The 15539-nt window shown below is 41.1% G+C and overlaps 1 protein-coding gene across 1 annotated transcript in view; it reads left to right on the top strand.

Moving 5' to 3' along the window:
- The first annotated feature begins 4108 nt into the window (after window positions 1-4108).
- Window positions 4109-15539, top strand: part of LOC119419663 (transmembrane protein FAM155A) — a 119684-nt gene continuing 108253 nt past the window's right edge. Inside the window, exon 1 of the mRNA XM_037687028.1 lies at window positions 4109-4837. Coding sequence (XP_037542956.1) covers window positions 4109-4837 — 729 coding nt within the window. The remainder of the gene's footprint in view (window positions 4838-15539) is intronic.

The raw sequence follows: 15539 nt of genomic DNA, 5'->3' as shown, positions 1-15539 counted from the left end.
ACACACACACACACACACACACACACACACACACACACACACACACACACACACACACACACACACACACACCACTGTGCAGGTCAGAGCACGAAGTACAGTTAAAGAGACAATCCCAGTCAAAGTAGGACATCTGTCCCCACGAGGCCCAATCTCAGCATCCTGCGGTGACATAATATGCGAGAGCAATGAGTGAGGAATGAGCATTCGAGCCTCCTTAGCAACGGCACAACAGATGTTCACCCTCGCACCATCGTTCAATGCCAACAATGTTCTTCAGACAAATCTGACCACAGCGCCTCATCTCATGTTGCAGCACAAGCAGACGTACATCAGGAAAGCAGAAGAATCAAAACGATTTCAACCTCTTTGTGTTTGACATTTTGGTTATTAATCAGAAAATTCTCTTGCTCAAAGACATTCATTCCTGACGAGCTTTGCAGCAAATTGCTACAAATTTTAAGAATCGTTCAGGCTATAAAATATTTGGAAACTACGATAAGAATGAAGCCATAATAGATTAGAGCTATCGCATGCACAGACACAAACAAGGTGAAGAGCGCCTTAATTGGCGATGATAGTGTCTATGGTGCTAAAAGTTTTCCTATTTTATAGAGGTTTTAAGCGAATTCTATAGTTTTCTATCAATTATTGCATCATGTTTCATCACTAAAGCATCTGGAAGTGTCAGGGAAGTGCTTCCTCTCAGTGACAAACTCCCAGAAGAGTTCGCTTCTGGCAAGATTTTAAACACAAATTAATCAGATAATAATCTCTTGTCTTCTGATTCAGCTGATTAACATTAAGCAACTCTCTCTTGTCTCTTTTTGGAACAACGCCCCCCCAGTTGTTTTGCTGTTTGCAGATAATTTACTTTCAGCGCCTTTAGATCTTTTTTCTTCTTCACCCCTCTGCCACACACAGCCATACCTTCTAGCCATGTGCTTGCTTTTCACTGACAACACAAGCCAGCTGATCAGATGCATGCTAACAAAATTAGCCTGAACCGTTTGCTCGTTCAGCTGCTTGCCGCATGTTAAGAGCTCATTTTATATTGCTGCATTTTTACCTTTCGTCCTGCTGCTTTAAAGGACAAGCCTTATCAAAGTGCACACAGGGTAGAGACATTTGGGTTGGATTAGCTTTAAAAAATAAAAACATTAAGGGCTTAGACACCAAAGTCCATACTCAATAATCCAGGTATAAAATCTGACAATGTTCAGTCAGGAAACAAAGAAATTGTCCAGATGACCTGACTGGACACTGTTAGATTAAGAGACTAGTATTACTTAAATTAAATCTAGGCATGAGTTTGAAACTGAGGACATTTTATGTTGAGAAACATTTTGTACAAAATTTGAAAATAATGTTATGCACAATCTCATATCATTAACATTTGAATTATGTATTGTCAATGACTCTCAGCTACTGTCACACTAAATTTGAGCTTAATATCTCTAAAACTGATTAAGTCAAACCAATGTTTGTATGTGTCAGCCATCTTGAATGAAGTTTATGCCAAAACAAATTGATCAGTTGTTCATGTACATTCAATTTTCGCAGTTTCTGTCCTCTTATTTTAATTGTCCCCTCTTCAGGAGTCTCCACAGCACTACCTCCACGTCCTCTCTAACTGCATCCAGTGTTTATTTTCTGTGAGCTCCATCAAATCTGTCTAGTGATCCACTGCCGGGCCAAAAAAAAACAAAGTCGCCACCTGGATCTAACTAAGCAAATAGATACGAGCCTCCTATTGGATAATTACTGCATGGGCGATTATCTTTCAGCTGCAACAAGTTATTTAACCTCAACTGGTGCAATGAGTTGCTTCTCAGTTCTTCTTCTTTTTTTTTTTTTTTCATCTACCCTTTATTTATACAGGCAGTCTCATTGAGCCACGGGAACTCATTTTCAAGAGAGACCTGTTTTAGGGAGCAAATGGGGGTTAAGGGCCTTGTTCATGGGCCCAGAGTGGGGCGAATGAGGGTGGGGGCAGGTGTGGGTGCTTCACCTACCCCACCCACATTTTTGATGTTGTTGATATCGGGGCTTGAACTGGCGATCTTCCGATGACAGGCCCACCTTCTCTAACCTCTGCGCCACCACTCCCTCAACCATGTCAAAAGACACATCACGTGGTCGTGGAAAAGACGTCAGTCTGTTGGAGAAGGGTTAAACCATTGGCATCAAGCAGAGAAAACATCTAAGGAGATTGAAGAAACTACTAAAATTGGGTTAAGAACTGTCCAACGCATTGTTAAAAACTGGAAGGACAATGGGGACCCATCGTCTTCGAGGAAGAAATGTGGCCGGAAAAAAATCCTGAATGATCGTGATTGGCGATCACTTAAACGTTTGATGAAATCAAATAGAAGAAAAACAACAGTAGCACTCAGGGCTGTGTTTAATAGTGAAAGTAAGAGCATTTCCACACTCACACAATGTGAAGGGAACTCAGGGGATTGGGACTGAACAGCTGTGTAGCCTTAAGAAAACCACTAATCAGTGAGGCTAACTGGGAAAAAAGGTTTCAGTTTGCTAGGGAGCATAAAGATTGGACCCTGTAGCAATGGAAGAAGGTCATGTGGTCTGATGAGTCCAGATTTACCCTGTTCCAGAGTGATGGGCGCATCAGGGTAAGAAGAGAGGCAGGTGAAGTGATGCACCCATCATGCCTAGTGTCTAGTCATCAATGCAAGATCTTGGTGAAAATTAATGCAACACTGGATGGAAATAGATCTTGTGACATTGCAGAAGCTTATCGAAACAATGCCACAGTGAATGCATAACGTAATCAAAGCTAAAGGTGGTCCAATGAAATATTAGTGTGATCTTTTTTTTTTTTTTTGGTGGCGACTTTATTTTGGCCAGGCAGTGTATTTTGCTAAAATATAGTAATTTTGACTTCAACAGTAAATATTAAAAATATCATACAATGCATTATGCTCAAATGAGGATGACCTTCGGCTACAACAACACAAAGTTGTAACTATGTATTAATTGAACTGTAGCCATTGTTTTGTCTTTGCTTGGGTGGCTTCATTGTGGTGAATGGAGTTGACTTTTTTTTAGATTTTACACTTTCTGAAAGTTTGTTTTTTAAATCACTCCACTTGTTTATAAGATATTTTACTAACACCACTGACAAATGCACACAAACTGAGGCCAAATCAAACAAGAAAAAAACAAAGTTGCCCACCTTTTAGCTACTGACACCAGACAATAATCATATAAAGAGTGAGTGGAACTTCCTGCAGTGCTGTGAGTCGCATTTATTCTGCACCGAAAGCAAGATGTCGCCACAAGTGTGTTATTTGTCAAGAAAATGGTTAACGACTGCTGTGTGAGGAGGTGAGGCAAAACACTATCAAACACGCGTGTGTGCGCGCGCGCACACTCTCCCTCACCCTGTTTGCGTGTGTATGTGTGTGCGCTGCGCACACAGGTAACAAGCTGCTCCGCCACTGCGCAACGATGGAGCGTTCACAGCGATGGAGATGACGCAAACACAGACAGTTCTCCGAAAAAGTGTTTCAAGACGAACATGGCGGCAACTTAGCCGAGGTCCAAGATGACAGCGGCCACCAGGAGAACGATTCCCAGGCTTTCCGCCCAGAGACGGGAGCTGCCCGCGACGGAGGGTCTCGCAGCTGCTCGCCTTTAAAGACAACCTGCAGATCGCGCAGCATCAGCACCGAGCGAGAGGCTTGCAACAGCTGGTCTCTCTGCACCCCCCACCCCCCCTGCACATACACCCCGGAGTGGGACGTGAAGGAGAAGCGGGGGGTGGATGGGTGGGGGGGGATATGCGGTCAAAGAGGACGCAGTTTTCTCCCGGAGAGCCGCGGAGAGCCGGGATGCGGCAGCGCAAAGTTGAGTCTGTGCGCGCGCGCTAATTGGATAAGGAAAACTGCGCCGGTCGCTGCAGGAGCCCTGGACCGGCGGAGGAGGCAAGGCACCCCCCCACCCCCTCACCATCAACACAGAGAGGAGAAGCAACCCGAGTCAGCCTCCCCTCCCCTCCCCCCTCCGCCGACAAGTCAATGAGCATTGTGGCAGAGCAGCCCCCGCGGTGGAGTCGGTCAGGCCAGCACTCTCTCCCTAAAATATGACCAGGGGTGCTCGGATGCAGCATGACGGAGGCTTGAAACCCCGGTTCGCACCCCGAGAGGACGAGAAGCCATTCACGGAGCCGGAGCGGGCCCAGAGATGGCGCCTGTCGCTGGCCTCCCTGCTCTTCATCACCGTCCTCCTCTCCGGTCACCTGTGGTTCTGCGCCGAGGCCAAACTGACGCGAACCCGAGACAAGCGGTCCGATGAGGGGCTCTCCGTCACGGACATGAGGGTGGTGGGCGAGGAGCCCCCACACCGACAGCGAACCTCCACATCAGCTGACCCCCACCGCCTCGCCAGAGAGCAAGATGTTATTTTTATAGGGAATTCTACCAAACCTCTGTGGCGGATGGACACCTGTCACCCGGACAGCCTGTTCAGGGACTGCTTCACGTTCACGGACGCGCTGACCGTGTGCCTGGGCCTCTCTGACGGAGGGGACGAGGGGACACCGTCGGCGTACGTGAATTTAAGCGATTTGTACCTTTCCTTTTGTAATTCCTACTCACTTTTGGATTTGTTTTACGGGTTTACGAGTCCGGACGTGGCGAACTGCACCTTGGATACGGCCACGGGGGTGGACGTGCTGGGGTGCAGGGAGTGCGTGCAGGCTTATCAGCGTCTGGATCAGCAGGCGGAGGACAACTACCGGGAGTTTGAGCTGCTCGTGCAGAAATACGAGACGGACGCCTACTCTGTCAGGACGTGCATGGAGGAGTGCAAGGTAGGGAGACCGAATGGGGGGCCCGGGGTCAGGGCGCATGCACGATAACGCACGTGCGTCGAAAGGGAGGCTGGTTGGCATGGCAACCACTGGGCATATCTGCACGTTATGCGAGTTCAGGTTACCAGAGCATCCAAGGTTTGCATCCAAACTCACATCTGCAGATATTTGCAGGGAACTGAGGGGAGATAGACAAAAGCTTTTATTCTTTAAAATTTAAAACATTATGCAAAAGTATTTATTCATCTTTCATTTGTTTTGCACCCACAAGGAGCCAGAGTTTTATTTTTATTTTTTGCAGTTTTTTTTTTCCCCCTCTCTCTTTGAAATCTTTTTTAAATGGTCTTCATCAGTAGTTTTTATTTATTTATTTATTTGACTGAACAACTTTCAAAGTTTATCTTTGCACTTTGGCTGGTTTTGTTCTCACTTTCAGTCCCGTCAGAGACAGCTTGTTTCATAGGCCATTATGGTAACTCAGATTTACAAAAACTGGACAAATAAACCAGGTTTGTGTCAAAAACGAACAACTTGGGAAATAACAGATTGTGAACTGTGTTTATTGACACTTGGCTGTGCTTGTTTCTCTTTAATCACATGAGCAATAATACATTTTCGCATTACTCACAGATTTATATCCAACTATCAGGTAATAACGCAGCATTCACTGTAAACAGAATGCACATGCATCTCTCAGGTCTCGTGTCTGATCTCTGCTGCATTGTTCTCTGTTTCTTAGAAAACATGATTTGCAGATACAGTTATTAGTTATTTTACTATAAATACTATTTATGGCTTAATTTTATTTTTTCCTCCACTTGTTTGCGTCCCTCATTATATTAAGCAAATACTACATAATAGATGCTGTCATTGCCAGGTACAACTAGATAAAAATAAAAATCACTGAGTGCAGCTAAAGTCCAAAAGAAAACAAACTTTTAAAGATCCTCTTAAAGCCCCATAAACATTCATTAAGACCACTTCAAATTCAAATTCAGATATAGTTTATTAATCCCAAAGGGAAATTAATTGTTGTAGCTCATCTTGGTTTCATTAGAGTTGTTTTAGATGCTGATGTCTTTGGGCAGGAAGGATCTCTTGTAGCAGTCCGTCCCACGGCGGATCCGAAGAAACAGGCTACAGATGTAAATCTGTCCACCCAGACCCAGCAGAACCCTCGGTCCTCTTGGGCAGCAGAACTGCCTGAATGTTGGGCAGAACTTCTCACTGAGCGATGGCCATTTCTTCCAGCATCCTGCCAAGCCCCTCATTGCCACAGCCTTAACTGCAGGTGCCAGGGATCTTGGTCCTCCTGCTGTCACAAGCTGCGTTTCCCGCTACCTCCACGATCTCTGCAGTCAGGCACTCAAGCACCACCTCCAGTAGACGGGAATGCATCCATGGCACCTCCTTTTCAACTCATTTGGGATTTGGGGCTGTAGTTGAAATTTGAGCTTGTGCGATGTTAATCAGCAGCTCGCCGTTGTAGAAAACCACCTTGTTGTTATGGTTACGCATCAAAACAAATGTTCAAAAGTAAAAAAGGTTTCAGTAAAAATCCTGCCAGCAGTAGCATCTGATACCAGAGGGAGTAATCATCCGAAAAAGCGATTTGCATTCAGAAAAAAAAGATTAATTAAAGTTTTCAAAAGCAAAATCTCAGAATGAATGTGAGAGATACTCCAACATGCAGCCACTTTGAGCGGCACAATTCTGGAAATAAAATAAATAATTAATTTAAAAAAAATTAAATAAAATAAGAAGTCTGGCTTGTTGCAGCAATATCAGAAGTGAGTAAATTAAAATTTTGCAGCACTCCTATAGTCTGCAACACATCTTGTTTTAAACTTTAAGTCTTGTTATGTTCTGATTTGTGTCCAGACTGCTCAGTAAACTGGGTATGAGGAAGTGATATTCAACATATGGGATTTGATTCACAATGCTTCATCACACTTCCATCAGATGAGGAGAGAGAGAGAGAGAGGGGGGGGGCAGACCTGTGCACTTTTTAATATAAATAATAGCATCCTAGTTATTTCTGCACCTAATCCAGGCTTTGCTCTGTCCCCAGTCCACTTGTTGGTTACCGTTTACCGTTTTATTCTTGGACACTCGGCAGACCTGACGTTTCACCATGTTTGTTGAGATGCATGATCTCGTGTTAGGTTGGTTTAAGCTCATTCGTGGGCTGAACAATTAAAAACACAAAAAGAGCCAGGGTTGAGACATATTGGAGGAAAATATTTTGTTTCATTTGCATGAAATTGTTGCAGCGCGTTGTCTCTCTTCTGTCAGCTGTTTCTTGCAGTAACTGTCCGTGGTGCTGAAAGTGGATGGAGAAGAAAACACATTTCAGACAGAAACAATGGATGCGTCTGTTTAAGCACTTGTCTATTTCTAGTTATTACTGTTATTCCTGCAATAAATAGTTGTAGAGATCAAGGTCAACTAACAACCTTGATATTCACATCAGTTTATCAAGTCTACCAGTTCCACTCAGACCGGTGGTGTATATTTTTAATGAGACAGATTTAGAGGAAATGAGCATAATAATAATAATAATAATAATAATAATAATAATAATAATAATAATAATAATAATAATAATAATAATAATAATGAAAAGGGGGATTTAGAGAGAAAATCAAGCCTAAACCTTGGAAGGCAGGAATTTTCCAATCCTTCAGATCTGCTGTCATAATCATCCTTCAGCTGAAACGAGTTCTTGTAGGAGTGGTGTTGTCGATGGCAGACAGTCGTGGGGTTCTGTTTGGCTGTGAGTGCTGAAAATCTGTGTTTGAGCTGGAATGTAAGTGGGAGGATAAACCCAAGGATGAACTTTCGCAAAGAAATCAGGTTCTGCTCGGTGTTAGCTTTGTGTCACCGTGTTGTCTAACGACTGCTGCATGCAAACCACACGTGCACGAGGCTTCTTTCTATAACAGATCAGGCAGTTTACTTCTTTATCATGACATCTGAGCTATTTGCTCTTCCACTCCAACTTCTGGCTAATGTGATGACGTTCAGGCAGGGTTGCTTGAGACTGTTAACCTCTTTAGCTTGATTTGAAAGGCTAATCTGCTTCCCTGTTTGTGTGACCTTTTTAGAAAACACAGCACATTAGGCCAAAGTATTTTGTCTCGAAGAACCACTCTGTGTAGCTATAAAAGACTTGAATGAGCGATCTAAAGACAGCAGTTATTTTTTTCACATCTTTTTACTCTGTTTAACAGCCCGACCATAAATCAGTGTTAGAACATTTGATTTTTTAATAACTATTTGATTGAAATGTGTTAGATTACTAAATTACATGTAAACAAGAATATGTAAAAATATTTAAATGATTGCATTTAGCAAGATTCAAAGTAAGAACTGCAGAAAGAAGAGGTTATGTTTTTTTTATTATTATTTAGGCGACAAACCATATGCAGTAACAATGTCTGCAATCATCTTTCATGCATACAATAGATGCAACTCGCCCACAGTCTTCTTTGAGCAAATATGAGCTGTGGGTTCACGTCAGGCCAATTTTATTTACTGCCTTAAAGAATCGACTAGTTTAGAGGCTATTCCAGGTTAAAAAAAAACATGCTCAAACAATAAAGTAATGAAGAGTCTCTACAGAGGTGAAACAACAACAAGAATGGCATTTAGGAATGTTAGAAAATAAATATAGCCATATTCAACGTAACAAAGCTAAGTGGTGAATATGCAACAAAGGTATGGAAAGGTCTGCCTAACAGCTTTGCAAATTATCTACATGGAGGACCCTCATGCATGATACTGGTAAATGAACAAGCATCCATCATGTGTGACTCATACTTATTTATTTTATTAATTTTTTAACAAATAAAACCTAAAAGAGATGTTCTCAATGATTGTCAAAGCCACAAGACATCTGTACAGGGTCAAGCTCTGGGCAGAGCAGTTATCGGTAATACAGTCAAGGCGTCTGACATCAGCTTACAGAGCACAGAGCCGAGGAGCTGCATGAGACTAGAAACCTCTGCAAGTTGAAATGACAAGTCTCTTCTTCAAAGGTAATCAGAAATAAATGGTACATAATGATTCATTTCAGTAACAAGGGTTATTTCTGCAGAAATATAACAAACCTGACAGAAATACCCCAGGCTGTACAGGAAGTGCTACAGCTAGCAGCTGCTTCTTTTATTTCTTATAGAAAATGTAGGGACTTGTTTGATTTCTGCACTATTTTGTCTGATCAGAAGTTCAACCAATGACCATGTTATCCACTACTGCGTATGGACGAGTGACAGCTAGTTTTGTTAAGAGCTTCATCTGTGACTCCAGCATGAGGTCAGCTGGCTGTTGTCAGAAGGTACACGTTTCTCTGCTTTTGTTTTGGTAGCCTGTCTGTGCCAGTTGCTTCTTTAATATAATTATATTGGTTATCTTGTGGGGTGGCACATTTGGTAGAGCTGCCTCTTAGCAAGAAGGTCACCAGATTGAATCCTGGCCGAGGGCCGTTCTGGGTAGAGTTTGCATACTCTCTCGGTGCACGTGTGAGCTTTCTCCTGTTTCCTCCCACAGACCAAAAACATGCATGTTAGGCTGATTGGTAACTCAGAATTGCCCCTAAGCGAGAGTGGATGTTTTTTTTGTGTGTCTCAATTGTCTCTCTGTGTTGGACTAGAGACCTGTCCAGGGTGTCCCCCCGCCTCTCTCACAGTGACTGCTGGACATGTGCACCAGTGACCCCTGTGACCCTAAAAGAAAGAAGTGGGTAAAGCTAATGTATGGATGGATATTGTGTCATGGGTTTTCTCTCATTACTTCCTTCTAGAATGAGTAGTGGTATCCTCTGCATGCTTTGTCGTGTCGCTCTATGAAACAGTTTGCTAGCAAAACTTTGGCATTCAGTGTCTGCTAAACACAATGTTTTTTTAAATAAAACACTATTTTTTAACATTTTTAAATGCTGTTCAGAGTATTTTAGGACAGCCTGATCTGCTGTCATCTAGCTCCTGCAAGCTACTACCTGTTACTGCTTCATTAATGGTGACAGAAATGTTTTTTTTTTTAGCCTTTCTGGACATTTTTGTTTGTGTTTTTTTTATTTCTTTTTTTTTTTTTTTGGTGAGTGTGAATGGTTGTTTGTCTCTATGTGGTCATGCGATTGAGTTGCACATTTTCCCGGGTGAACCCTGTGACCCCCGTGACCCAGAAAGTAAGAAGTGTGTAAAGATAATGGAAGGATGGATACCAAAGATCCTACATTCTTCAAATCCACACTGTATTAAAGTCAATCAGTGTCAAACAAATTTTTTTTGTCATCTGTCACGAGAACATGAGAATATCCAAAACGTGTTAAACCACTGGTGTAAGAGGTGGTCGAAAGACGAGAACAGAGGCCTGTCCTTGTGAATAAACTAAAAGAAAAACATGTTTTATTTAATTACATGACAAAAGGCTATAATTATAAACAAGTAAAGTTAAATTGAAGAATATTTAAAATCCCAGGTCTCCTTAAAACACCACTCACTTGACTAGAGAGATATCATGAAGCATTTACCAGCTTTGCAGCTTTTTGTCAGTTGACAGGTTGCTTATGGCTGTTTGTTGACTTTGACAACACACACACACACACCCCGGGGCTGCTGTCCTCTCAGCAGAAACGTTCGACCGGTGACGAGTCTTGAAGTCTGTAGCACACACACATCTTCGCGTGTGACCGCTGGCCAAACTGCCCATCATGAGTGTCACGCTGCAGACCCATGAGCAGCATCTCACTTCTTCTCTCCAGCCTTTTAGACGTTCACACCTTTTAAACACTCCTGTTTGTTCTTTCACACACAATGTTGTATACACACTCATTTACATCTAACTTTAATCAGGTTTACTTTCAGAGATAGGGATTTATTTTCTAGATGGACTAAAGAGTGAAATATTCATAATCAGAACGCATGCTTACATGGAGACACAATATACAGACACACACAGACATACACACATGCCTACACACACAAAGACACAAAAATGATCTCCTTTGCACATCGTTTCCTGCAGGTCCAGACCTGACTGTCCTTTCCGGTGTAATTTAATTTGCACTCCCATAATTCTCTGCTTCTCTGGCGGCTCTGTCTCCAGGGCTCCATCTCAACATGTTGATCTCCTCCTTCCCTCCATCAGTCACTGTCTCTCCGTTACTTTCACATCCTTTCCCATCTGTGTCAGCTCCGAGAAACATCGCACGTACACACATGCTTGGTATCTGTCTCTACATCCGTCCTGTCGCACATGTAGAGTGGACGTTTCTCCCATTGGGGCACACAGTTTCTCTTCCTCTTTGCCTTTCTGGAAATGAACATAGAAAATATTCTTGATAGAGGTATTGATTATGATGTATTACATGCCTGTTCTCCACATATAATCTACCTGTCTGATCCTTCAAATTATGCTTATTTTTCTGTTTTTTGGGGCATTCATTTCATTTCAACGAGACTTCATGTTTGAATCTCTCTGTAGCACAACAGACCAGGCTGCTGAGATTGTTGGGAAAGTTTATTTTCTTGGTTTTGGTGTCATTAAATCAAAATCCGAACTTGGTAATTGCACTGCAAAGTGCAAAATGCATTTTCATCAATCCATTTAACACACGAGAAGCAAAGAGACAGAAGAACAGAGTCCGTTCACGTGTTGCTAACGTGTCAGGATTTCTCTCATTAGATGCTTTGCTCATTTTTAATAGAATTAAGGACCTTGAAGTTTAATTGATTCGAATGATAAAAATATTCATATTTTGCTAATAAGATATGTGATGAGAAATAATTCCTCGTCACTGGTGCACATAAAAACAAAAGCTATGATTCCACCGCTGAGGGGATTTTTATTTAAAGTAACTTAATAGTTGTAAATGAATATAGCATCATTTAAAGGAATACCACTTTGCGTGCAGATCTTGCACAATCTGCTCAGAGCGTGTGATGCAATGACTCTCAGCTACTACCACACTGTTGTAACTCAATATCTGTAAAAGTGACTCACTTATAATGTTTATGTTTATAAAGTTTAGTAGCTGTGGTTGCCATTTTGAAATGAGTTGGCATTAAAGTTAATCAGCAGTAGATGCATCTATTTATTAATTACATAAAGTTGATCAAAATCAACACACTGGTTTATGATTAAAATGCTAACAGATAGGATGGATTCCAACAGTTAGTGGCAAATATTTACACAGAGATCTTGCATTTGCGCTCAAAGTTTATAATGGACATGACTCACAGTTACTTACACCCCAAATTTGCATCCAGTATTTGTGAAATTGATGGAGTTATAGCCATCTTTATGTTTGCCAAGTTTGGTTAGCTAAGGATTAGCGTTTGGTTAGCATTCGTGCATTGTGTTGACTCCAAAAGTTATTAAGTTGTAGCATCAACTGACTACTCTTTGAGATCTTTTTATTTTATTTTATTTTTAATATGTCCACTAGTTTATGAGATATATTGCTAACAACAGACAAATGAACCACGTATACGCAGAAGCATTTACATGGCTGTCAACCTCTCATGGCAGCAGGTGATAAATGTTGCTGTGATAAGTTATTTTCAATGTGAAAATAATAATAAATATGTTTGTTGAAGAGAAAATTAATTCAGAACATCCATCCATCCATCCATTATCTTTACCCCTTTATTCCATTTTGGGTCACGGGGGTCGCTGGTGCCCATGTCCAGCAATCACTGTGCGAGGGGCGGGGTACACCCTGGACAGGTCGCAAGTCCATCACAGGGCCAGATAGAGACAAACGAGACAAACAACCATTCACTCTCTCACTCACACCTAGGGACAATTTAGAGTTACCAATCAGCCTAACATGCATGTTTTTGGTCTGTGGGAGGAAACCGGAGTACCCGGAGAAAACCCACGCATGCACGGAGAGAACATGCAAACTCCACCCAGAAGGCACCTGGACCGGGGTTTGAACCAGGGACCTGTTCGCTGAGAGGCAGCAGCTCTACCAGTTGCGCCACCGTGCTGCCCTAATTCAGAACATATTATTTTAAAATTTGAATATAAGTACTTTTGAAAATTAACCAGAATAGCTTACTCAAAGGAGAAACTCAACACAGCAAAGGTAAATAGATGTGGCCTCTGTAATAAATCAGCCAATCTGATCCTAACACCATGAAAATACTTAGAACAAATGACCAACTTAACCTTATTAGTTATAAACTGCAGAATATATACTGTGCCTGTCTGCCTATAGGGCTCTACATAAGCATATGCTTAATTCCCAGAGTAGCTAAAAAAATAACCCGAGTAAAAAGCAGCTGAGACACAGTTACACCAGTAATCAGGAGATGGAGAAGAAGTATACAACTAATCAGGGCTGCACTGGCAGTTCTCCTAAAATAACACCACAGACCGACAGCACACCCCTTGTGCAAACTTGCTCTGAGAAGCAGCCTGGCATGCTCTTCACACTCGGCACCGGGGTGTATTTGGTGTTTATGTGACAGCTCATACACTGCAAGAGACATTGCATAATGACATGCGTTCAAACAAAGGAAAAAAAAAAAAAACTCTGTTTTTTTAGCACAAAACAGCAAGATATACATTATTAAATAACATGTAAATAAGGTTGATATCTTTTTATTTAAACGGAATAAGATAGAATTATGAATGCACGTCAAGTCCAGCTTCATTATGAGCAGGAACGCCACAATATGAATACAGCAGAAAGTGAAGTGCAGAGATGGTATTGCGATTCTGTGGTACTGTATAAGTATAAATCAGGTAACGAGGATATGCTCTTTATAGATACATGCTTGTGAATTAAACAAAATACTAATTGGTAAGTTATTTTCATCTGCTAACGCTTGGTTTAAAGAGAATAGCCCGACATGAGATTGAGCCAAAGTAAAGCAGAACATTATGTTTCCAGGAGGGGGTTTTGACCCTATTTGACCTTTTTTATCGTTGGTTGGGGAGTTGTAAATATTGACTTTGATACAGTATTCATACAAATGAATTACAAAATACTTAAAAAGAATAAACATATGTTATGATAAAAAAATTTAACATTAAATCATAGACATAAGAAGTTTGTAGTATTGCCAGAAATAATAATTACGTACAAAGCAGGAAGAATTTTTACATAAATGCTTGTCTGGAAAAATAAATCTCCAACAGCTTAAAGGTCAATTTTAGTCCAAAGATTTTCTCCTCAGAAGCCTTAAAAATCATTTATAAAATGTTATATTGTATGACTTGAGGTTGTTTGTTTCCATTTGAGGACACACAGGACACTGATAGAGAGTATTCAAGGACCACTTAGATGAGTTTTTAAGAAAACATCATAACAATAAATCTCCCTCAGCGAAGTGCAGCCTGAAAAATGTCCAGACATTTCACGTGCAGCTTCGGCGTTCTTAAAGTGTGCAGGAAGACGGTGTTCTAGAAAATAAAAATAAAGGGCGACGCGTCAAAAATGAAAGGTGGGTTGACATTTATTGCTCTACGTTCCCTCAGTGAAGCCTCAGATTTTAAGTTCTATGATGATTTGCACTCACTTCTGTAACAATATTTACTTATAAACTGAATTAAACAAGGCTTTGTGAACAATTTGGTTGAGCTACAAATAGCACATTGTGGGTAGAGTAGAAAGTGCACGTGTTTATCTCGCTCATCCCCACGTTTAATTAGAGCTCTGCTGCTTCTCTGCACATCTTAAACACAGTGGATCCAGGGAAACTCCCCTTCACGTGAGCTGCCAGTGTTTGTTTCCCCACCAAGGCGGTGCGATAAGGGAATGTGCCTGATTCCCTTACCGGGGGGGTAGCAGCACTCCTATGGAAACAACCTTCTCCTCCCAGTTTAGAAAGAATGGAAAGACTTTCCTTCTGTACTGCTCTGAATTCTAGTTCAAATAGAAAACTGCTGTCGTTTGTTTGTTTGTTTTTTCTACATAAATCCATGGTTTATATGCTGGCAATTTATATTCTAACTGTGTCTATACGGCAACCAATAACTATATGACACAGCTCAGTCCCACATATAAAGACACAAGTTACAATTTAATGTGTCCCATTTATTTGAATTTATAACATAAATCTGATAAGATATTAAAAATATAAGATAAAGACTGGATAAGATAAAACTTTATAGTGTTGGTATATTACTTTTTTCTGCTATTTCTCACTGTTACGCTTATAAGTATTACAAAAAAAAAAATAAAAAAAACTTTTTTTATAGGAAAATAAAATTAGTTAGTGAACATAATCTGTTTTGTAAATCCAAACAAAACAGACCAAAGAGGGGAGGAACTAAATTTGTAAACAACATATGTTATTATCACCTGCTCATGCTTTAAGGTAATGATAGACCATACTGTTGTCTGTGTGTGTGTGTGTGAGTGTGTGTGTGTGTGTGTGCAGGGGTGTACGTGTTCATGTACAAAGTATCTGTCTCATCAAAAAATCTCAAGAAGTGCTGAACAGATTTTAATGAAACTTACTGGAAATAATCAATCGATCAGTCAAATGTACTTGAGATAGAAGCTGCAGCCATTTCAATTTTAAAAGCATAAAAATGGTGATTCCTCAATAAATATGACAGATTTTGATCTAAGACTTTGTGCAGCAGTAGCTGAGACTGATACCCACAACACGCTCTGAGCATTAACATAATGCACACATCCATCCATCCATCCATCCATCCATCCATCCATCCATCCATCCAT

The sequence above is a fragment of the Nematolebias whitei genome, chromosome 13 (assembly GCF_014905685.2).
Source record: "Nematolebias whitei isolate Nwh7 chromosome 13, NemWhi1, whole genome shotgun sequence".
NCBI classification, from domain to species: Eukaryota; Metazoa; Chordata; class Actinopteri; order Cyprinodontiformes; family Rivulidae; genus Nematolebias; species Nematolebias whitei.
The sequence above is the reverse complement of the archived record's forward strand: the minus strand, read 5'-3'. Positions and strand labels throughout refer to the sequence as shown.